The sequence below is a fragment of the Hemibagrus wyckioides genome, linkage group LG16 (genome assembly GCF_019097595.1).
Source record: "Hemibagrus wyckioides isolate EC202008001 linkage group LG16, SWU_Hwy_1.0, whole genome shotgun sequence".
Lineage (NCBI taxonomy): Eukaryota > Metazoa > Chordata > Actinopteri > Siluriformes > Bagridae > Hemibagrus > Hemibagrus wyckioides.
The window spans coordinates 2,292,564-2,315,409 of NC_080725.1; the positions used below are offsets into that span (position 1 = coordinate 2,292,564).

At 39.1% G+C, this 22,846-nt stretch overlaps 3 protein-coding genes across 8 annotated transcripts; 1 reads left to right on the forward strand and 2 right to left on the reverse strand.

The window, feature by feature from the left end:
- Positions 1 to 1,199: 1,199 nt before the first annotated feature.
- tpte (transmembrane phosphatase with tensin homology) lies at positions 1,200 to 7,694 on the reverse strand. Of its 5 annotated transcripts, none has more exons than XM_058412199.1 (19): positions 7,537 to 7,682; positions 6,950 to 7,024; positions 6,152 to 6,229; positions 6,009 to 6,056; positions 5,679 to 5,843; positions 5,278 to 5,397; positions 4,893 to 4,992; positions 4,730 to 4,793; positions 4,559 to 4,623; positions 4,361 to 4,421; positions 4,188 to 4,269; positions 4,009 to 4,097; positions 3,840 to 3,901; positions 3,668 to 3,748; positions 3,479 to 3,584; positions 3,278 to 3,375; positions 2,683 to 2,778; positions 1,926 to 1,996; positions 1,200 to 1,811 (listed from the first exon to the last, which is right to left on the reverse strand). In XM_058412199.1, exons 2-19 carry the CDS (start codon positions 6,997 to 6,999, stop codon positions 1,709 to 1,711), a joined length of 1,539 nt encoding a protein of 512 aa, XP_058268182.1. In that variant the 5' UTR covers positions 7,000 to 7,024; positions 7,537 to 7,682; the 3' UTR covers positions 1,200 to 1,708. The 5 variants fall into 5 exon arrangements, with proteins under 5 accessions (XP_058268182.1, XP_058268185.1, XP_058268183.1 ...); XM_058412202.1 differs by having other exon boundaries at positions 7,507 to 7,638; XM_058412200.1 differs by having other exon boundaries at positions 7,413 to 7,638.
- Positions 7,695 to 10,843: 3,149 nt separating this feature from the next.
- fgl1b (fibrinogen like 1B) lies at positions 10,844 to 15,603 on the forward strand. The gene is made up of 7 exons (XM_058412207.1): positions 10,844 to 11,155; positions 12,378 to 12,579; positions 13,891 to 14,050; positions 14,524 to 14,621; positions 14,704 to 14,792; positions 14,906 to 15,096; positions 15,214 to 15,603. The coding sequence occupies exons 1-7, from the start codon at positions 11,096 to 11,098 to the stop codon at positions 15,395 to 15,397; spliced, it is 984 nt and encodes a 327-aa protein (XP_058268190.1). The 5' UTR covers positions 10,844 to 11,095; the 3' UTR covers positions 15,398 to 15,603.
- Positions 15,604 to 15,655: 52 nt separating this feature from the next.
- On the reverse strand, positions 15,656 to 22,782 carry LOC131367022 (thrombospondin type-1 domain-containing protein 1). 2 transcript variants are annotated; one of them, XM_058412197.1, is made up of 6 exons: positions 21,805 to 22,782; positions 20,898 to 21,158; positions 20,479 to 20,622; positions 18,521 to 19,480; positions 18,232 to 18,390; positions 15,656 to 18,092 (listed from the first exon to the last, which is right to left on the reverse strand). In XM_058412197.1, the coding sequence occupies exons 3-6, from the start codon at positions 20,537 to 20,539 to the stop codon at positions 16,645 to 16,647; spliced, it is 2,628 nt and encodes an 875-aa protein (XP_058268180.1). In that variant the 5' UTR covers positions 20,540 to 20,622; positions 20,898 to 21,158; positions 21,805 to 22,782; the 3' UTR covers positions 15,656 to 16,644. The 2 variants fall into 2 exon arrangements, with proteins under 2 accessions (XP_058268180.1, XP_058268179.1); XM_058412196.1 differs by having other exon boundaries at positions 18,232 to 18,393.
- Between the last annotated feature and the right edge of the window lie 64 nt (positions 22,783 to 22,846).

Genomic DNA, 22,846 nt, shown 5'->3' on the forward strand with positions numbered 1-22,846 from the left:
TTTTTTTCCCCTAAGGTGTACATACAGTATGTAAGTGTATGGCTTGGGGTATTCCCCATCACACTCATATACAAACCCAGGAGGATTACATTCATTTTACCTTCCACAATCGAAGCTCTATACCATTTTTATCTTTCCCAGAATGGAATTCTTACTGTGAATATTTTAGAGCTCATTCCTTCATAAACAATTCCATTCAAATAGATCACTTTTGATTATGCAAGGTGTATATAAGATCAACAGGTAGGGCAAAATATTTTAAGATATATAGTAGACATTTTCCTAGCAGAGACATGAGGCGTTGCAAACTGATTCTATGGGTCCTAACAATAATAATCTCACTGGAATACTTCATTTTTTCTGATACGAGTGACCTCATGACTACAACACTCCATCTAGTTGAATATAATAATGTTTTGCCAAGTTTAAAGTTGTCTATGGTATGTAAATGAATGCATTCAGTGTATACTGTATAGCTGAAAATGACTGATACCTCATGTGATTCTTGAGCATTCTACAGAGTGACATTATTATTATTATGGAGTTACCTCAACACCATTGAATGCTTGTGGGATAAAATGTAATGCTGACTGCGGTACAGTCCTTCTCACCCAACATCAGTGTCTGACCTTACTAATGAATGGGCAAAGCCTCACAGCCACACGCTATAATTAATGGCAAAGTGGGAACAACATTTGAAATGAGATGTTCGAAATGCAAATATGTGTATGATTGGTCAGGTGTCCAGGTGTTTTGGCTATATACTGTATTAATAGGAATAGTGGCTGTATGGGCATTCGTATTTTGATCGCTCAGGAGGATGTCGGTATTGGGGTTGTGGTAGCTTAGTGATTAAGGTATTTGTGAGGCCAGGCACTGATGATGGACGAGAAGGACTGGCTCACAGTCTCTGCTCTAATTCATCCCAAAGGTTTTGGAACAGGAAGGGGTCATCCCCAAACTGTTCCCACAAAGTTGGGAGCATGAAATTGTCCAAAATGTCTTGGTATGAAGCTGAAGCATTAAGAGTTCCTTTCACTGGAACTAAGGGGCTGAGCCCAACCCCTGATTTGGAGAGGTGTCCCAAAACTTTTGGCAATATAGTGTAGTTCCATTCCCAATGTAAAAAAATAAAAAACAGAGTCTGGGAGCAGGATTTACTTCCTTAGTTTAATTTTTTTTTTTTTAAACATCAACACTTTTATACATCAACTTTCCCTTATTCCAGTGATATCAAACAAAAATGTATTTAAATATCAGTTCCATAGTGGATGTGGATATGGAGTGTTTACTGTCTGCTGAATTCCAGCATGTCAGTCACTTTACACTGCAGGATGCTGAGTGAAACTATGTGTATTAGGCAAACTGCAGCCTAGATTTTGGCTCCTGCAAAATTCATACTGAAGTGGTTAAGGCATTGTGAAACTTGAGAGGTAAATCCAATTCAAGCTCATGATCCTGCTAGTCAAGTACGTGTAGTAAGAACATTGCAATGTTTTGGAAACGTGTAAATCTGTGATGTCAAATATTGTACAATTCTCTAAATTTTTCCCCCTTTTTTTATTACATTTTTCTTTTGTTGAACAAGGAGTAAACAGAACACACAACAATCTGGCCTAAATTCTATGTATGGCTCAGTGACATACTTCTAGTTAAGACTACAGGAGTATAAGGAACTATGATGTGTATCACATCATTTAATCTCTCTTCAAGGATCACTGAATGACACGGTCACACCAAAGTCCTCTTTATAAATGTCCCAGGTCTTGGACTTATGTGGGTTGTCCAGTTCCTCCCTCGACAGATACAGCCTGTAATGAGATTAGAACTTGAGAAAACAAAGAAAACTACATCCTACACAGTTGTGATGACTGAGAGCATCCAGTGGCAGAGGATTCTCATTTGATTAGACTCTAGTGTCCTACCTGTTGTTCTCTATAAATGAAGTGTTGAACCAGAAAAAGAATGGACAGTCTTCATATCCCTTTGGAAGACCCTGGGTACAGTGGAAAGTTAAAAGTATTGTTGTATAACAAATATATCTACACGACATTGCCAAAGGTTTTGGGACACCCCTCTAAATCATTGAGTTCAGGTGTTGTTTTTCAGGGGTTGGACTCGGCCCCTTAGTTCCAGTGAAAGGAACTCTTAATGCTTCAGCTTCATACCAAGACATTTTGGACAATTTCATGCTCCCAACTTTGTGGGAACAGTTTGGGGATGACCCCTTCCTGTTCCAACGTGACTGCACACCAGTGACCAAAGCAAGGTCCATAAAGACATGGATGAGTGAGTTTGGTGTGGAGGAACTTGACTGGCCTGCACAGAGTCCTGACCTCAACCCCATAGAACACCTTTGGGATGAATTAGAGCGGAGACTGTGAGCCAGACCTTCTGGTCCAAGATCAGTGCCTGACCTCATGAATGTGCTTCTAGAGGAATGGTCAATAAACACATTCCTAAAGCTTGTGGAAAGCCTTCCGAGAAGAGATGAAGCTTTTATAGCTGCAAAGGGCGGGACAACTCCATATTACATTCATATAGATGTAAATGCAGACATCCCAAAACTTTTGGCAATATACTGTGTGTGTGTGTGTGTGTGTGTGTGTGTGTGTGTGTGTGTGTGTGTGTGTGTGTGTGTGTGTGTGTGTATATATATATATATATATATCGCTGACTTACAGCACTGGATTCAAACATGACTTTCACATCGCCACAAACCACCGGGCCGTCCTGTAAACTAATCACCACTGCGTTGTTTCCGGCATCAGGGAACAGCTGGTATATGGACATTATGTACGAAGCACATCATGATGTTAAGTTTCATTGCAAACATTAAAAATAGGCGATACTATTATATTAAGAATGGTCTCAGCATAACTGATTAGAGAAAAAGTCCATAATAAAACTAGCACTAATGAAATGCACAAGTAACTCTGAAAGGCTAATCTCATAGGTAAAATCTGCACATTTTACAAAATAATAATTAAATGATTAAAAACAGTAAAAGAAACGCTATAATAAATAAATGTGCCATTAACACTATTTAGAAGTATTAATATGGACTTTTTTTTTTCAAAATATAATTTGTGACAAAACACAACTTTCCAGCACTGATACTTCCCTGAACAAACTTATTACCGTAAATAAAAAGAACTTATTTTTATTTTGAACATATCCATTGTGATTCCCACCAAACTGGCACACAGATAGGAAAAATATCAAAACACTTCACAGTAATGTGTTCAAATGTCATTCCTTTAGGCAGTTTTATTACCGCACACTTCTCCTGTTTGGCACAGATGCACTGGAACACCTGCTCCTTCTTCAATATGATGCGTACTTTCAGATCGCTGCCATTGCCCTTTCCAACACCTGCACAGCAAACACAGTATTAACTAATCTGGACTGAATCAAATCCACACACACACACACATGCATGTCAACATATGGGGAAATATAAATATCTAATGATTACCTGCGATTGAGTGAATGCGCAGACTCTTGATTTTCAAGCTTTTTGAAGGGGGCAGCTGCCGGTTGTATTTGTTCTTCATGACCTCATAGTATCCAACATACCGGCTCTGGAAAAAAATACAGAAAGGCAGCCATTTAAACTAGTCTCATTGTGAAAACAGTACACAGTGCTCAACATGGCACAACTCACCTGAGACGGAGTTTCGACACCCTGGAATTTTGAGCTCATGCTTTTATCCGTTCGCCTTTCTCCAAAGTAGTCCAGGCTGTCCTGCCGAACACAAAAGAAAGACGAAAATTAAAAAAGGGCACATGTTTAAACCTCTGTACAAACTTGCTCGTTATTTTAAGTAGTACAGTACCTGTGCACTTTCAAACTGATCGCTGTCAATTAGCCACGTGCACACCATGGTCCCCGTACGCCCTGTCACAGCGGAACAGACTTCTTAACCTGACTTGCTACAACATTGTGCACTAAATAAGTTTTTGTGATCGACTTAAAGAAATAAACTGCACAAAGTGTGGCGTCACCTTTTCCCCCTTTGCAATGGATAACAATGATGTTGCGCGAGTCTGCAGCCATCCACTCCCTGACGCTGCCAGTGTATCTCAGCATGTCCCTGAGAACCACATAATACGCGACAATTACATCACGCTGTAGCTCCTCAAAGCAAAAGGAGACATTTCAAACAGCAAGTCCGATTACTCACTCTAACGATGGCACGTTATGATCATCGATCATCACACGTTCCACTCTATAATGGAAATGTTTTGGATCGTAACCTTTCTCACCTGGAATAAGACAAAGCTTAGGCTTAATATTGCTCATCAGCATCAGTAGAAAGATTTATATGCACCACACTCAAATAAAAAACTCACTTACTGCAGAGGTTGTAAACTTTGTAGTGATCCAGATGTTTAGTGTCCAGGAATCGGACAACTTCCTAAAAAGATATTCAGTTAGTTATTTAAATGGTGTAGCCATCACTATGATTAATTGGTATTCATCACATTTCCTATATACCACAATATCAGCTTTTTATTTACTACTTTTACGACGTCCCTTTAACATTTTACTTACTCTGATGGGATTCCTGTACAGGGCCTGTTTCCCAGATGAGGGGAAGGACATAGCAATGACCCTGTCTGGAACATTAAAAAGCAATGTTGACAGACAAAAGCAAAATTGAGCCCATCTTTTTTTTTTCTTTTTCTTTTGTGACAGAAATAATAATGCCCCAATAACCCAAACCTGTGACGTATGTGAGGTCCAAATCAAATCCATCCTTTTGGTACCGCCTTTTGTTCTCTGATACCTGAGCAGTTCACAAATACAAATATAAGTTCCCACTGAACAGAGATCGGTCTGGCAAAGACGTGCCGTATAAAAAAAACTTGCTAATTTAATCCCTCACCATTCTTCTTGTGACCTTCTCCATCTCTTTTTTCTGGGAGGCCAGTCGGAAGATACGCACCAGAATAATTATTCTCAAGGACCTCAGGAATGACACTAACCTGTTGAGGAAGCAACTCATTCAACAACATGCACCAAAAGACTAATACTGACCCTAATGTCCCTGACTCTAATGTGTGAAAATGTGTTGATGAATATTCTATTTCAGCAGCTCTGATAATAGTGCCAGCTGCAAGGTTTATATTTAACGCTCTCATCTGAACACATTATTGTTTCTGTAGTAACAGCTGCTGCCAAATGTTGCGTGTGTGTTCTTATTGGAAAATATATATTTTTTTCTGATAAAAATCAAACAGTATATAATATAAGAAATGTTTAAAATGTACCTGGGAATAAGGCTTGCTCCTGAGAAATCAGAGAATGTGTAAATCATAGTGACAACCAGAGTGATGACCACAATGCAGGCGTCCATGATGTTCAGCTTGGAACTGAAGTACACCTTAAATCTGAAATATGGAGTAATTCACTATTCACATACTTCTTGAACACACATTACATTAATACTTAAATTAAAACAGATTTACAATGAGGACATGCTATATAAGGAGTCAGCAACAGACAGTTATTGTTTTTTGGCATGATTTACGTCAGGCAGGAAACAGCTGCCACAACACTTCCTGTCTCCTTCTGACTTCTCAGCATTATTTTCTTTTCCTGAGGTATCTTCATATGTGGAAAGTAGTATATAAAGCTAACACATTTTCCCACTCTGCTGTCCCACACTAACCCTTCTACAAAAATCCGCAGGAGCACATCAATGAGGAAGAAGAATGAGATGGCAAGAGAGATGGCCTCCAAAGTTGTTCCCACACTCTCACGGCTTTCGGGTGACAGTGATAGGTCAACGATGACCAGAATGATGTCCACAAAGATGAGCACCAGGCCAAAGACACTAGAAACATCCACATTACAAAAAATACAGCTCAAATAAGATTTTTAAGAACACACTCACTGTCACGAAATGGTAGTGGCATTTAAAGAGTACAAGAACTTTGGCTTCAAAGTTAGTTAAGGGATAAAGCGATGGTATAAGTACATCTAGAATATAATCACTCACCGAAAACCAAAAGACATCACAAAAGGAGCGATCCTTTTCCTAACATTGCTGCAAAACAATGAGAAAAAAGTTGAAAATCTCATTCATTCCATTCGTCACAAGTTTTCTTCTTTTAATCATATGACAACAGAACAGTTTCTTACTAGTACATAGTGTCCGGTTCCTTAATTTCCTCTTTGCCATCATCGATTTGAACCTCTGCCTCTTCCATCACACCGTTCCTAACCAAAAAAGAAAGAAACGCAAATAGCAAAACAGCCCGTTATTAACCCATTAATTCCATCTTGATACAAAAGGATCGGCAATGTTAGTGAACACCGTGTAAGATTTTCGGTTAAATATTCCCATAATTTAGCATTTGTGTAAGTGTAATGTAGCACCTCAACAACATAACTGACCCATAACTGTGGATTAGGGCTGCACAATATCTCATTTTTGCATGTCCTTTACAACACAAATACAAATTTGCTGCATTTAATGAAGCATAATATTTTCTCAGTGCTTGGGGCATCCTGATCGATGAATCTCTTCAGATAATTAAAAATAAAATAATTCAGGACAGGGTGTTACATTCAGGGTTTGTTTCAAAGCCAGAATTAGTGATCGGAGAATGTGACGTCAGTATAGAATTATCCATATCATGCAGCCCTATTGTTATTATTATTATTATTATTATTATTATTATTATTATTATAGCAGCTTCCACTTAAGGTTCATCATTATACAGCCAGAATCGTATGGTTAAGTGCACACTATAGTGGTTAAGATCCCATCACCGATTGGGTTTAATTTACACTTTGTGATCACAATTAGCAAAGGATTCGATTTAGAAGCGTGACGCATGTTGTGTTTGGAAATGAGATGACGCTGCAGGAGGGAAGAGTAAAGGTCATGAGTGGTGGTCAGGTTCAGTTCATTGCATTGTAACGTTATTCACTCACCCATTAACATCTTTGGAGTCCAGCCGGGGATTATAATGCACAGATGTCATTTTTAAGAGCTTTTAAAAACCCGTTCTGTTCCATAAGAAGAAACCAATTGCAGTTAAGTGGGTGGTCAGCTGTTTCAGGGGTCACATTTAATACATACTAAATGAGCTACTACTAAAGATAGGACACCTTTGGGCACAAAACAGTAACATCACTACATTTGTCCTCAAAGTATCCAAATACTGAGATTTAGTAAACATGCATGCTCCCTCTTTGGATTTTTGTGGCCTATTGCAAAAGCAAACAGAAAATGGTAACAATTCAATACTTAAGCAAGCAAAACATCTAAAGTATGACTCCAGTAACCTGTTGATTTATATTTTAAAGGCGTAAAAAAGCAGCAGTATATATTCCACAATTGTTAAAATGAAATCTAGATCCTTCAGCAAAAGTGTCAAAGCAAACAGATCCAAACCCAGAGAGCATCCGAAGTCTTGGCTTTCTCTGCAAGATCCTGATGATTCTACTTCCCAAAAAATGCTTGAAATAAAGATGAAATCTTATCATACCCAGGTGTTGGTCGCTGCTTGGTGTCCTACCTTTTTTTGTGATTTTCTTTACGATGGCCTGACTATCTCGTGACAGAGGAAACGGTCCAAAGGTTTTTCCTCCTTCCTCCTCTTCAAACGTTCACACTATTTCCGCCCATATTCTGTGCAAACAGCGGAGAAACATTCCCGCTGATGATGTGTCATTTGCAAACGAGTCGACTCCACGAATCGATGATCGAGTTGATTCGCGTCTAAAAGGAGCTCTGCTCGTTCTTGTAGATATTTTTGATTAAATATTTTTTATATTTATATAAGTAGATATTTTTGACTAAAAAAAAAAGTATTAAAGCCTTTAGGACTTTCTATTCCTGTTAGTGTCAGGTAACTGAAATGTGAACAATGAGTCGGCTCAGCAAAGAATGTTTGATTCTAAAACGTGTGTAAACAGGGCTCTTCTTGTTGCATTGTTTCTCATACTTCTCATAGCATCACCAGGGAGTCAGTGATTTTTAAAAGCATTTACAGGAGAGGAAATCATACAACTCAATATCAAATATAAACAATTTTCCTGAAAAGATTATTTGTGTAAGGTTATATCAACTAGTGTGTGTGTGAGACTGGATCTGTGTTAGGGTGTTACAGGAGCACTGGGTGTTGAAGTTATCAGAATAAATAGACAGATGTAAGTGCAGACACCAGCCAATAAATAATACAGGGTTTCACCGTATTGATTAGACCTACAGATATACACCTTTCAATGATTACATTTATTGAAACATAGCTACTGCCATTGGAGTCTTGAATATCTTAAAGAAACGACATGTAAGCTTTTTAAAAGCCATTAAAACTGTGGTGTAACTGAATTTTTTCCCCCCTTCTTTGTCTTTTCTGATTTTGTGGTGTTATTCCTACACCATCCATCTGATTTGGATGCCCTGAAATTAAAGGTAAAAGTCTGCAGTTGGAAATTATTTAACTTTCACTGTAGTAGACAGCTGAAATATCAATAGAATTATTTCTAGTTAAAATATTTATATTTTTAAGACAATGATCTATATATTTCCTTCCGGTTGCACACTTTCTTTAAGAGGACATGATGATTATTTTGTTTGTTTGTTTTTTACTGCTTGCAAGCCGGTTCACCACTGTTCCTTCCTTGGACCACTTTTGATAGATACTGACCACTGCAGACCAGGAACACCCCACAAGAGCTGCAGTTTTGGAGATGCTCTGATCCAGTGGTCTTCATCAAACTCACTCACATCCTTACGCTTGTCCATTTTTCCTGCTTCTAACACATCAACTTATTTCAATTTCAAATTTCATTCCAATTTAATTCTAAAAATGGTATATTCAGGTTCGTATTTTTAGTACGTGTTAATAACAAGAACCATCAAAATACACAACTTCTAAGTTGTTGTCTCTTCATAGCACTGTACAAAGTGTAGAGTACATTTTAAAAAGATTAAGTGATCCATAAAAATGTCTGTGAACCTCATGGGAGTTGAAGGAGTCGGTTCTTGTTCGTGAGTTGAGCCGAGTTATGTGACTCACTGAAAAGATTCGGATTTCCCATCACTTCCCGGAGAGCGCAGTCCTGAACCTCCCCCAACATTCCGCTAACTCAAACCAGAGTCCATGCTCCAAGAACTCTAGCATCTGTTGTTTTGCTCGAGATCAGATCTTAAATTAAAAAAGAAAACAATCTCTATTTGTCATTATAATGCATTATATTATACAAGATCGCGACCTCTCTCTCTCTCTGTATCAGAGAATGATTATCATTATCTGACAGCTGATTGGTCCAGGATCTATTTACACCGAGTTTTAATTCCAAAAGGAGCTTTCTGAAGCCGAGACTCTGTAGCACACATAATGCACATTAGCGACACCTGGTGGTAAAGAAAACACAAAGCGATCCAGTAGCGGGCTTTCATTAAAACTTCTATTAGAAAATTAATATTAGATTGTTCAGCAATAACACTGGCATTATTTTACATTTGATACTTATTGCACCATTCTGAATAAACTCTAGAGACTGTTGTGTATGAAAATCCAAGCCCACAAAGATGATTTCTGACCGTGATGCTGTAATATTTAGACCATGTTGTGATAGATATTGTACTAAGTGTACCCACAGGAACACTTGTCCCACACAGACAAGATACTCTCAAGATTCAATTCAAATCAATTCAATTTATTTGTATAGCGCTTTTAACAATGGACATTGTCTCAAAGCAGCTTTACAGAAGTAGAGAAATAGAGAAGGGAAAAAAAAATATATAGAGAGAGGAACCAGGCTCAGAAGGGAACCTCATCCTCATTTGGGTGACACTGGACAGTAAATAATGTAAATGTTGATAATGTCCTTTCTACAACAGCAACCAGGAGCTCTTGAGGAACTATTAGGTCAGTGTTGTTCCTGAGTTCATTATAGACACTAATTCCTTGCTGTCACAAGCTGACCACTGTAATGGGAGATCCGTGACGGTGTGATAGTCTCCAAGTGGTTCTGTCTATGGTTGTCTCCTGGGTCACACGCTGTCCGCACAGAGCCATCCACAGCATCAGTGAGCACCACCAAGTGACGAGACTCCGACCAGGGGTAGAGCCAGTGGTCAAACCTGGAACTCAGAACACTGGGAGCTCAGGAATGGGGTGTATAGCTTGACAGAGAGAGAGAGAGAGAGAGAGAGAAACATATCAAGTATGCCTGTGATCTTGTGATGTTTAAAGACAATGAAGATTATGTCTAATGTGCAGGTAGGGACTCTGGCAACACTAGCTATGACAGCATGACTAAAATGGAGAGCCAGAAGGTGATTGCAAGATTGCACTTACCATAACAAACAGTTATGATTAAGACTCACTTGCTCTTCAGTACACAACTATAGACATAAATACTTCTGCTGCAATGATAAAGAACCTGATGCTCAATGCATTCCCTTTTGAGTCTTTTTCTATCATGGTTTCCTCCTCATGTCATCTCAGGGAACTTTCACTCACCACTATTGCCTGTAGATTTCTCATTTGAGATCTCAGTAACATATTTGGATTTGGTAAAGTTGCTTTGTAACTATTTATGTTGTTTAGTTCTATGACACTCTACATAACACTGAATTGAAATGAATTGAAATCATAAATGAACATAATTCTGGTATAATGAAGGTGCATTTTGGGTGGATGTGAATCCTTAAAGCTTACATTTTAGAAAACTATTTCACTGATAATGGTGTTGAAATTTCAAGTTCATGGTAGTCATTTGGCGTTTTACTTTGTTTTTGAGAGAGAAAAGGGCCAGAGGAATGTAAGGAATGAAAAAAGTGGTGCAACACCTTCTCTGGGTTTAATGTAGACCATGCGGAACGAAGTGGTCCTATAAATAATAGAAATAAAAGTGTGGAAGTGTGGTCTTCACTCCTGAGTCATCAGCATGTGAAGATCTTCTCCTGGAAATGAAGCTAGCAGTATGAGAATTACAAACTGTCTACTGCCATTGGAGTCTTGAATATCTTGAAGAAACGACATTTAAGCTTTTAAAAAGCAATTAAAACTGTGGTGTAACTGGAATTTTCCCCCCTTCTTTGATTTTTCTGATTTTGTGGTCATGTCAGTGGTGATTCTTCTTTTTTTGGTATTCCTTGGAGCTCCGCTATCGGGTGGTTTGGTAAGAAATATTGTTTTTTGATTGCTATTTTAACATGACTTGTGGACTTACTTTTACTCTGACAAAATGAGGTAAATTATGCACCTTGGGCTGCTTTTTTTAAAAGCATCGAAAACTAATATTTTTGTTGAGTGGACAATAGGAAACATATGGTAGAGCTTTGTGTGAATGAAGAATTTGGATTTGCCGAGTTAAACAGTTTAACAGTATCACCTATACACATATTAAAAATACAGCAATTACATAATATAAACTAATTTAATTCTACATATGATATAATCAGGTTTGTATTTTTAGTGTGTGATTATATTTGAATGGCAAGAACCATCAAAATACATAGCTTCTAACTTAAGTAAGGTGGCTGATCTTAGCTCAAACAAATCTTTCTTTCTTTCTTTCTTTCTTTCTTTTTGCATTAACATGTCATATAACTATAGGTGGCACGGTGGCTTAGTGGTTAGCACGTTCGCCTCACACCTCCAGCGTCCCGCTCACTGTGTGTGTGGAGTTTGTATGTTCTCCCCATGCTTGGTGGGTTTCTGGTTTCCTCCCACATGCTTCTAGGCTGATTGGAGTCTCTAAATCTCTAAATTGTGTGAGTGAATGAGTGTGTGCCTGGCGATGGGTTGGCACTCTGTCCAGGGTGTAACCGGATCGGATAAGCGGTACAGACAATGAAATGAAATGAAAATGTCATATAACTATGAAATAACCCAATACTGGAATCGGTTATACTATCATTAAGTGAGATGGCTGGTCTTATCTCAAACAAATACACTGATATGTGTTTATATGATATATTGATAACTGGTTTGTATTAATATATCAGTAGTAGAAGTCAAATTAAGCATGTCCGGACAGTTTTATCTGAGCTATTATCCGTTGATGGTCCAGTTTTCCTAATTTAACTCTAAGCATATTCAGAAACTGGTATTTATTTACTTAAGGGTTCCTGGGTTCCCACAAGAAATCTCTTTGGTAGTCTTTCTAAAAGAAAACCACCTATTTAATGCTTCTGCATAGAACCTTTAAGGGCTCACTCACAGGACGAACCAAAGAAACCTTTAGGGTTGTTAATGTAACCTGTTTAAATTTCTTTCTGTTTCTGTTATTGTAAATCTATTATAATATGTGTGCATGCATAGAATTTCATAAACAGTCAATATAGTTAGTGATTAGAGAAATGACAAAATGTTCATAATTGTTTATTTGGTTATTTAAGACAGAGGATGACTGTCCTTTGGAGGTTTTGGAGCTGAAATCAAGCATTCAGAAACTTAATTATGAGCTGATAATCGGGGACTGGAAACTGATGCAGCTGAGAACACACCCCCGGTTCAGACCTGCGGCAGAGTCAAAACAGGACAACATGACCCTACCAGCTCTGCCAAGCACAGGGGGAAACCTGCTGGTTCATGATAGAGGTGTTATTTTGGTCAATTGTTTTAGTTTCTTTTGTATTTCTGTATTACATAAAACTTCAAGAAAGTGGAACAAGCAAAATTATAGATTATACAATGATGTTAATCTTAGATCGCTGTAATCACACCTCAATAGTACAAGTAATAAAGTCATTAACTTATAACAACAGCAACACTTAAAAGCAGTATACTGACACAAAAGGGGAAGCATTGGAAAGTTTACAATTAAAATATTTTATATATAATGGTTATGGTTTAAATATACACTGACCAGGCATAACATTATGACCACCTGTCTAATATTGTGTTGGTCCCCCTTTTTCTGGCAAAACAGCCCTGACCCGTCCTGCACTGTGTATTCTGACACCTTTCTATCAGAACCAGCATTAACTTCTTCAGCAATTTGAGCAACAGTAGCTCGTCTGTTGAATCGGATCACACGGGCCAGCCTTCTCTCCCCACTTACATCAATGAGCCTTGACCACCCATGACCCTGTCACCGGTTCACTACTGTTCCTTCCTTGGACCACTTTTGATAGATACTGACCACTGCAGACCGGGAACACCCCACAAGAGCTGCAGTTTTGGAGATGCTCTGATCCAGTGGTCTAGCCATCACAATTTGGCCCTTCATCAAACTCGCTCAAATCCTTACGCTTGTCCATTTTTCCTGCTTCTAACATCAACTTTGAGGACAAAACGTTCACTTGCTGCCGAATATATCCCACCCACTAACAGGTGCCATGATGAGGAGATCATCAGTCTTATTCATTTCACCTCTCACTGCTCATAATGTTATGGCTGATCGGTGTACAATTCAGATTAAAACTTTGTGAAGAAAAGATAGCATAAGTAAGAAATACAGTTATAGAAATAACACTACAATCAGTAGAATGAGAGGAAAAAACAATCAGAGGAATGAATACATAACACATCCAAAATAAAAGGGAAAAGATAACAGATGAGGTCTCAAGTGGTGTTGCTTGACCAGGGATTCATGAAGATGCCTGGAATGAGATGTGGACCTTCAGTTAAGCGATTGAAAAAAGATAACTAGTGTCTGAGGAACAGAAGAGTAGTATTAGTGGTTGATAACAATGACAAAAAAAAAAAATGTATGAATTAAAAAATTCTCAATAGCATTTTTCCTCACTGATTGCAGAATCATACACTCTTACTATAAATTTATAGCAGACTGCCCTTTTCCCTAGTCCTTTGCCCTGGATGAGGTGTCATGTAGAATCAGAGTAGACTACTGTCATTACAAGAGGGATTTTTGTACCTGAGCTGTGCTTTTTTATTTTAAATCTCCAGACTGCTCTGAGCTGTTTGACAGGATCAGACCTGAGAGTGGGTTCTACCGAATCAGACCGGATACAATTCTTGAGCCTTTTCTTGTGTACTGCGACATGGAAGATGGAGGAGGCTGGACTGTGGTGCAGAAACGTCGCAACGGTAAAGTGGACTTCAATAGGTAGGATATGGCGCTTCTCCGTCAGCACTGGAATGTGGTTAAACAGTTGTTTTCAGACAAATTGGTTGACAAATAAGAATTTCAAATATATTTCCTTCACTGACTTTTATTCATCTTCAGTAAACACTTGATCTTGGTCTGGGTTTGTGGCCACTAGGGAGCATATATCAGGAACATTTAAGACAGTAAGGCCCTTAATGGGATGCCAGTCCTTCACAGAGCACCATGCACACACACATTTGTGCACTCTTTGTGATCCTTATAATATTGGAGGAATGAATATCCTCCTCAGGATCTGTGCCTGAATGAGCATTTTGAAACAGTCTAAAGTATAAAGCATGGCTACCTCAATGACAGGATTATAAAAGCAAAGATTCTCTTAGTTAGAACTAAATGACCATGCATCATCACAGATGGACATGTTCATGCAACATAATAACTCTTAATCAATTGATCGAATGCCTTCTTTTCAGAGACTGGATGGATTATAAGAATGGGTTTGGTCATCTCAAGTTAAACAATGATGAGTTCTGGCTGGGCAATGATCATATTCACTCCTTGCTTCATAGAGGTAGGTTGCCCTTGGTCAATCCGTAAAACATTTTATCCGACATTCCTGGGAAAGATGTATGTACTGTGTATATTCCATGAAGGTGAAAAGGTAATGAAGATTGATCTGATGGACTGGGATGGAGAAAAATCATATGCCATATATGATAACTTCAGAGTGGCAGATGAAAAGGTAAGCCTTGTCATTATTTTATAAAAATAAAAAATATTATATTTATAACATTACATTTGTAGTGTTTCCATTCTCTAGAATAATGTGTCATACCTTTCTCCCTCTACAAACAGGATAAGTACAGGCTATACTTTGGCATGTACAGTGGCCGCGCTGGAGATGCCTTGTCTGGTGGGAGCAATATGGTGGAGCAGTGGTCTGCCTCTCACAGCGGCATGCCGTTTACCACCAGAGACCAGGACAACGATCGCTACTTACAGGGAAACTGTGCTGTAGAGAACAAAGGAGGCTGGTGGTTCAACAGGTAAAGTATACAGTCTTCGTAAGTGCATATATTCATAGGTTCGGAACATTTTACCTGCATATTACCTGCACTAATCCTTCATTAAAAGTCGTTACAGAATTGTTTGCTCCTCTTTAGGTGCCATTCTGCCAACTTGAATGGAAAGTTTTATCGAGGAGGGAAGTACACAGCAAAACATGACAATGGCGTGGTGTGGAGCACCTGGCGAGGACTCTGGTATTCGCTCAGACACATAAGCATGAAGGTGCGACCTACAACATTTATGGACAGCCTGGGGAGTGGATCAGGACCTGACAGCTAAAATGTTACACATTTTATTTTAATGTTTAAGCTTTATTTCATAAGAAATGAAATTATTCTGCACCATTATGCAATCCAAACATACAGCAAACGATTGCAGAAAATTATTCTAATTATAACCTACAGTTAAAATGCATATGGATCATAGATGTAATACAGCATTTTATTTGCTTTTTAAAGTGTAAAATGATAACGCAAACATGCATCTGCCTGTATGAAATGTCATTAATGGTAAATATATCTTTATCTGAATGGTACCAGAGTAGTCTCTCTTTCTCTCTCTCACACACACACACACAGACCTCATAATATCATCATGAGTATCTTCAATACAGCTAATAAACAATATTTTATACCCACATCTAATCCTATGCTTAACCTCAGTTACCGAAAGGTTTCTATTTTCTAAGTTTTTGTAGTTTTGTTGTTTTCCCCATAGGCACTAGCCAAAAGTCAGATATCTCTATCCTTTAGATCACATGATATATACCCCCCATTCTTTATAACAAACATAAAAGAATTTCTTTTAAATAAAAGAAATTTATTTACAGTCCATACAGAACTGCCTGCCTATGAGCTGAGATATTTCTTCCAGTGTAAAGAGACACAGTTTAAACTACTCTGAATGATCCTTTACATTACATTCTTTTAATTCAGATACACTAAAACAAAATGAAAATGCAATAAATCTCTGTAAAAGAAAAGATATGAACATTATTTTTCATTTACAAACAAAAATAAAAGCATTTATACTTAGATTAAACCATTCTAATATATTTAAAGGATTTAGAGACAAACCAGTTTGCTGCTACATACAATTACAATGCAGTAATATAGTTTCTTTTTGCCGAAGGTATACTCATTTACATGATAATTCCAAATAGTTGTTTTATACAGTATCTGATAAAATATCCAACTTGATCTTAAGGCAGCTTTACAGTAAAAATGCTTACATTTAACTGGTTAATCAGGTGTGCTCTCTTCAGAACACATACAATTCCTACACTGTGCAAATAAAATAATTTAACATGATTTTTGACAATACATATTATAAGGAATATAAAAAATTCATGTTAAAGACAAAAATAATAAGTTATACATCATTCAGCTAACAATAACTATTAACTTAATTCCCAAAAAGTAATTCCTAAATAAAGGCTTCACAAAGGTAAAGCACTACAACTTGAGAAACAATCAGTTATGGGAATTCAGCTTTGGAGTTTCTAATCTAAACAATCTCAGATATAATCAACTGAGGTCTTTCGTTATTTCTGTCCCGTCCTCTTCTCCCAGATATCCAGAAATGTCCATCATTCGCTGCTCATCCTCAGTCAGGCCATAGGAGGAGCTGTAGTCTGCAGAGAGTGGGAGGCTTCGGCATCGGGCCTTGCTCTGATCATAGCTAGAGAACGTGGAACTTCTCTTTCTGTGGTGACTGGTTGATGAATTGGCTTCTCGCAACTTCCGGGCCAAAATGTTCCTCTGGATAGGAGAGGGACCTCTCCTGTTCCAATTTTGTTCTGCCCTTTCTACCCGCTCTATCCCAAAAGATGGGACCCAGCCCACTCCATGATTGTCAGTTACCCGATTTTTTGTTGGTACTGTCCCCGAATGAACCACAGCAGGTTTGGATTTTGAAAAGGAAGGCATATCTACCCAAGGTCTCTGCCTGTGGTGACTAGAGCTGTCGGGTATCCTATATTTAGACTGACACCAGTCCTCCAGCTCAGGTATTGGATGCTCCCAGGCTCTGGTTCTACAGCTGCCCTCTGGAATCTGGCGGGGGGCCACCTGAGTCATGCTCCGCTCCCTAAATGGCTGTGGTTTAGGTAACTGCTGCAGATTGCTCTCGTTGAAGCTAGATGTCCTCCTGAAATTTGGGTTGTTAGAAAAACTGAGTCTGTTTCGTTCCACCATTGCCACCCAGTCTGCAGTGCGTTCTTGTCGTCGGTCCCGGTCACTAAAAACAACTTTTGGTGTGGCCAACATCAGATCCACCTTGGGACTCAGTCTGTCAGGCAAAGTGGCAGAACTTCTGTGAGGCCATGTGGGCTCTGTGAAAGGAGATTTGCGGAGTTGCCTGATACTGACTTCTTCTTGACTTTCCAGGTCCTGAGGCACTGGTGTTAGACCAGCAGATGTTGAGGCTGTGGCCTCCAACATTGTGTCATCAACAGGACTCTGGGAGACATGATAGACCTGTGTGGCTTCTTTAAGTCCTTTCTTCTTCATTTCCTTAAGTTGTTGCTGCGCCAAACGATACCCAAAAATGGGTGGAAGAATCTTTTGACCAGATGGGGACAGCCGTTCAGGATCTTGAGGTGAGGGCGCAGAGTGGGGGAAACTCTGCTGACAGGCCAGTACCCCCTTGTCTGATGCTGCTCGAATAGACACAGGGCATGTTTGGCCATTCTGAAGTGCAGATGCCCTCATACTCTCAGAGAAACTAGGCCTCCGCAGGCTGTGTCCACAAATAGAAGCCTCATCTGAGTTTTTGCGTCCACTAGGAGAAGGCATAGACTCAGGCCTTGCTGAGCTACACTTTTGGCCATGGCACAGTTTCCTCCACACTGTTATAAGGATAGTGACCAGGATGACAGCAAGACAGAGAGAGATACCAGCCACCACAACTAAGTTTCCTCCAAGAAAGGAGTCCACAGCCGGAGGAGGCGGGGCGGAAACAGGAGGCAGGACATCTATAGACAATAGGACAGATTTAGAATTCCAGAAATTAATGTGCTTCAAATACAAATCTGCAGACTGCAAATGAATGAGACATATAACTGAAGAAATATATCCTTACACATTATATGTGCATTAAGGAATTTGGCTTACCAGTACAGTCCTCCAGGGAGCAGAGTGACTGCTCTCTCACCATACCACTGCACTGCATCCCACCACCAGGGGGCACCAAGCACTCACGCACACGCTCTCGCACCCCCTCTCCACAAGTCACACTGCACCCACTCCATGTTTGCCATGGGCCCCACATCTCTACTTATAAATCAGATATACAGTTTAATACAGTTTATGCAGAACTTAACTGATGATGCATGCAAGTAGAGACTGCAGAAAATGCAGAAAAACTCTCAACAGATGCAAAACTTTACAAAAAAAATCTCACCAGCATTTCTTTGCACAATGATGCATGTATGTGCCAAACTGGAGGACTGACTGTAGATACGCTCATAATGAAAGCAGTACTTTTTCTGTCCAAGATCAAACTGGGAGCAATTAAACTCTGTCTCATTCTCCCCTTGGGTGAGAAAGTGAAAGGCAAGCTGAGAGGGCTTTTCCTGCTCTGAAGCTGCACTGGCCTCCTTGTACAGCAACACCTTCCCTGCAGTGACTGTGCAGGGTGGAGAGAGCAGGCGGACAGGCACTGTCCCCTCACAGCCACTTCTGTAGTTATTCTCAACCAGAAGCTTGTAGGAGAAGATACGAGATAAATAGAGTGGTCCTGAGGATTTGATGTCCTGTTGGGTGTAGTGAGACTTGAGAGCTACTTGAATGAAGCCAGCCTCAGTCAGCAGGGAGGCACACTTTAGTTCCACATGCTGGGACCTCACAGCCTGGATGTTGTGTGTCGTTCGTTTCTGCACCTTGTCGATGGTGTTCTTGCCAATCTGGTTGTGTTCCATGTAGCTGACCTCTAGGTAGAGGGATGAGTTGCTGTTCAGGCAGACATGGAAGTCAACATTGGTAGACACAGAAACCTGAAATGCACCAGAACTGTAGTTGTTGTTAGCATGTTCCACTCCAAAGTGGAATGTGGGCCACAGGACGCGTAGTACTGGGCTCCACCAGCTGGAGGTACTCCTCAGTCCACCCTGGTGGCCAGTTTGGTCCAATCTGAAGCTGAAATTCCCGGCATATAGGAAGTATTCGCAGTCAAACTCCAGAACGCCCGCTGACTGGTTGAATGGCAGACGTCGAGTTAGCAATGTTATATTCTTATCAAGGTCAAGCAGATTCATGGACAATTCACTGTCTGTCATGTTGGTGTCTGTATTGTAAGTGACAAAAACACTGGCATTGCTTAGAGCAACATGTACTGAGGGCCACAGATGAAGACCAGCCATTGCTGAAAAAGGAAAAAACAACAACACATGAAACATGAGATGAAAAAGAGAAAAGGGAAATAGCTTGTAAATGAAAACGTTGCCAAATTTTATTTCCCCATAAACCTTCCCTAAATTGATATCTCCAGAAGGTATAATTCAGTTCTCAGCCTTTAGTTTCCCCTTGCTTCAGTGGATATCACCTTTATACTGTTCCTAATACATGTACCTAATAACTGCTGCTGTAATCACAATGACTATCCTGTGCCAGGTCACCTATTCACATGGTGCTCATACTAAGCAACACTTATTAATGTGTGGCTTTATAGTGTAAAGGTGTACAATAATAATGAATAATTTATAATTCCATTATCTAGTGTCACCCAACAAAGGATGGATTTTTAAATTTTTCCCCTTGTGTTGAATCAGAGAGTATTGTCCTTGCCTCTGTCACACTCAGTTTGCTCATTATGGATCGAAATCTATACTTATTTCTGTAAAGTTGATTTATTGCAATATCTATTGTTTAGACCACCACTCAATTGAGCTGAAATACTTTAATACGCCTACCATTAACAGGAACTCATATTTGTCTAATTGCCAAATACTCTATACCCCCTCACCCCCATAGAAAACACTTTGTATTGTTTAAGACAAAAGCCTCTGGGATCCTAGGTTCGGTTGAGCAAGTCATTGTGATTTACGAATGCCGCTACACATAGGTCACTTCCCAAGAAAAAAAAATATATACCAACGGAAAAGCGGGCAGGAAAAACACTCCCTCCCTTCTCTTCCTATCCAAGCCTGCATGCTCTACTAAAGGAGGACTGCTTATCCTGAAGCACTATGTGTGATATCAGGTGGCATAATTATAATACCTAGAAGTAAATGATTATTTACAATGAATTTATATAGCTATGGATGAAAACATTTCAGCTAAACTTATCTTGTTGGACCTAAAAAATCCTGTAGTTTGTGTATCATTACAATTCTTATTTATATCTTACTGTGTCTTACTTACCGAATCCTATAAGGAGGAGCAGGAGCAGAAATTGGACGAGTGGGGTGAAACCCTGTATCATTCCGACGCATGTGTACTCTTGCTTGCTTGCTCAGCATCACCTTTTTTATATATATATCTTCAAACAGCCCTGTATGTTGTACACTATTCCAACAGAGAGCAGAAATTAGCAACAGTTTTATGAGACACTTTATTTCATTCATGTCCATTACCATCTCGAGACATGCACAGATAAAGCAGGATCATAATGGGTTAAATATGCACAACAGTCTCTCTAAAAATATCATCAGAAAGGCACTACAGGACTAAGAAGATCTCAGTGACGCTACTAAACAGTTCAACAAGTCCTTATACAGTGCATGATCTTTTAACATGAGTAGTTTTTGCTACAGCTTTCTCTTTTTACACTTTGTACTTACATAAACATCTACATCCAGCCCAAGTGGTTTGATTCATGTATTGAAAACTCAGCTGCTCTTTTTCCACTTGACTCAGCACCAATCCTTGTATTTTTGGGGTTCCTGGGATCCATATACTTTATACTTTCTGAACAATCCTTGCCTCAGGAATGAACGCATCAGAGTCAGATTTGTTCCCCAAACCAGTGATTCCAATTTTCCAGCTTGTCTGATGTCCAGTGAAAATACACAACCATCAGTTCTTCATCTTCAGTGTTCCATCTATCACACACACACACACACACACACACTGAAAATGTGTGTTTGACCAGTTCACAATGAGCAAACACCCTTAGAATTTCTAAATAAAAGACCAGAAATGGATTACGTAAATCTGTTTAAGAATAGACTCAGATGTATTTGGATTCACTTTATTTTGCTTTATTTATAGTTTTGGAGGCTTTTAGTCTTCTGTATTTAAATGACAGTTCACTCCCTTGTTAGTGAGCTCATAAACTGTGTATTTATAACTCCAGTTAACCGCAAGAGTACTACTTAATTTAATTTAAAGTTGTGGTTAGTTGTGCTATTTAAATTGATAGTCTATACGCCCATTTACATGTTTCGTGCATGTGAACGCACCCTTAAACATAACGGGTAGTAATGTGATACTAAAATACACAACATGGAAAATAATAATAATAATAATAATAATAATAATAATAATAATAATAATGATAATAATAATAATAATAATAGTAATGATACAAAGAAAAAAATATTTCTTTGAACTAAGCTTCAGTTTCCACGTTCCAAGTTCATAAGCTGATATTTTCTGATATTTTCTGTATGTACCGAACCTGTATATGAAAAACAGTTATTTCAACATACAGTCCACATAGCATAATAAAGAAAAATATTTACTTACAGCATCGGTGTGAAGAAGAGAAATAGAAACGAGCAAATACAGACTCCAAACTACATGTTTATCCGTTATATCGACGCCTACAGAGGATCCGGGAGGAGAGAGAAGTCTCACACTGCTGCCAGATTGGGCGGGATTCCCCGCTGGTATTCATTCGATTGTACAGAGTAAAATGTGTTTGTTTAGGCAAGTGGACAAAATATGGGCTTTTAACTTGACATAAATTTATTCATTTCTCGGTCAGTTTAATAGAAACTTATTAATGCAATTAACCAATCAGGTGGCAGCACGCATACACAGACCAAGAGCTTCAGTTAATGTTCACATCCATCATCAGAATAAGGTATGAATATATGTACACCGATCAGGTATAACACTGTGAGCAGTGAGAGGTGAAGTGAATAAGACTGAGTATCTCCTCATCATGGCACCTGTTAGTGGGTGGGATATATTAGGCAGCAAGTGAACATTTTGTCCTCAAAGTTGATGTTAGAAGCAGGAAAAATGGACAAGCTTAGAATTTTAGGGGATTTGATGAAGGACCAAATTGTGATGGCTAGACCACTGGATCAGAGCATCTCCAAAACTGCAGCTCTTGTGGGGTGTTCCCGGTCTGCAGTGGTCAGTATCTATCAAAAGTGGTCCAAGGAAGGAACAGTGGTGAACCGGTGACAGGGTCATGGGTGGTCAAGGCTCATTGCTGCACGTGGGGAGTGAAGGCTGACCCGTGTGATCCGATCCAACAGACGAGCTACTGTTGATCAAATTGCTGAAGAAGTTAATGCTGGTTCTGATAGAAAGGTGTCAGAATACACAGTGCAGGACGGGTCAGGGCTGTTTTGGCAGCAAAAGGGGGACCAACACAATATTAGGCAGGTGGTCATAATTTTATGCCTGGTCAGTGTATATGAATCAAGTTGATCTTTTTCCAGTGTATATCCTTAAAATGCTCACTAACATCTTTATTATGCTTGATCACGTTGAAAGAAGGTGAAGGTTTTTATACAATTATTATGCGTACAATGTATGTAGTGATGGTGACATG

Coding starts and splice junctions, on each gene's coding strand:
- tpte (XM_058412199.1), bottom strand. CDS start 6,999: ATGACATCTGTGCATTATAATCCCCGGCTGGACTCCAAAGATGTTAAT. Junction 6,230..6,949: donor GACTCCAAAGATGTTAATGG/GTGAGTGAATAA, acceptor TTTTTTGGTTAG/GAACGGTGTGATGGAAGAGG. Junction 4,624..4,729: donor GGACCTCACATACGTCACAG/GTTTGGGTTATT, acceptor TTAATGTTCCAG/ACAGGGTCATTGCTATGTCC.
- fgl1b (XM_058412207.1), top strand. CDS start 11,096: ATGTCAGTGGTGATTCTTCTTTTTTTGGTATTCCTTGGAGCTCCGCTA. Junction 11,156..12,377: donor CTCCGCTATCGGGTGGTTTG/GTAAGAAATATT, acceptor TGGTTATTTAAG/ACAGAGGATGACTGTCCTTT. Junction 14,622..14,703: donor TCACTCCTTGCTTCATAGAG/GTAGGTTGCCCT, acceptor TATTCCATGAAG/GTGAAAAGGTAATGAAGATT.
- LOC131367022 (XM_058412196.1), bottom strand. CDS start 20,539: ATGATACAGGGTTTCACCCCACTCGTCCAATTTCTGCTCCTGCTCCTC. Junction 18,394..18,520: donor CATTGTGCAAAGAAATGCTG/GTGAGATTTTTT, acceptor CTGATTTATAAG/TAGAGATGTGGGGCCCATGG. Junction 18,093..18,231: donor CTCCCTGGAGGACTGTACTG/GTAAGCCAAATT, acceptor TATTGTCTATAG/ATGTCCTGCCTCCTGTTTCC.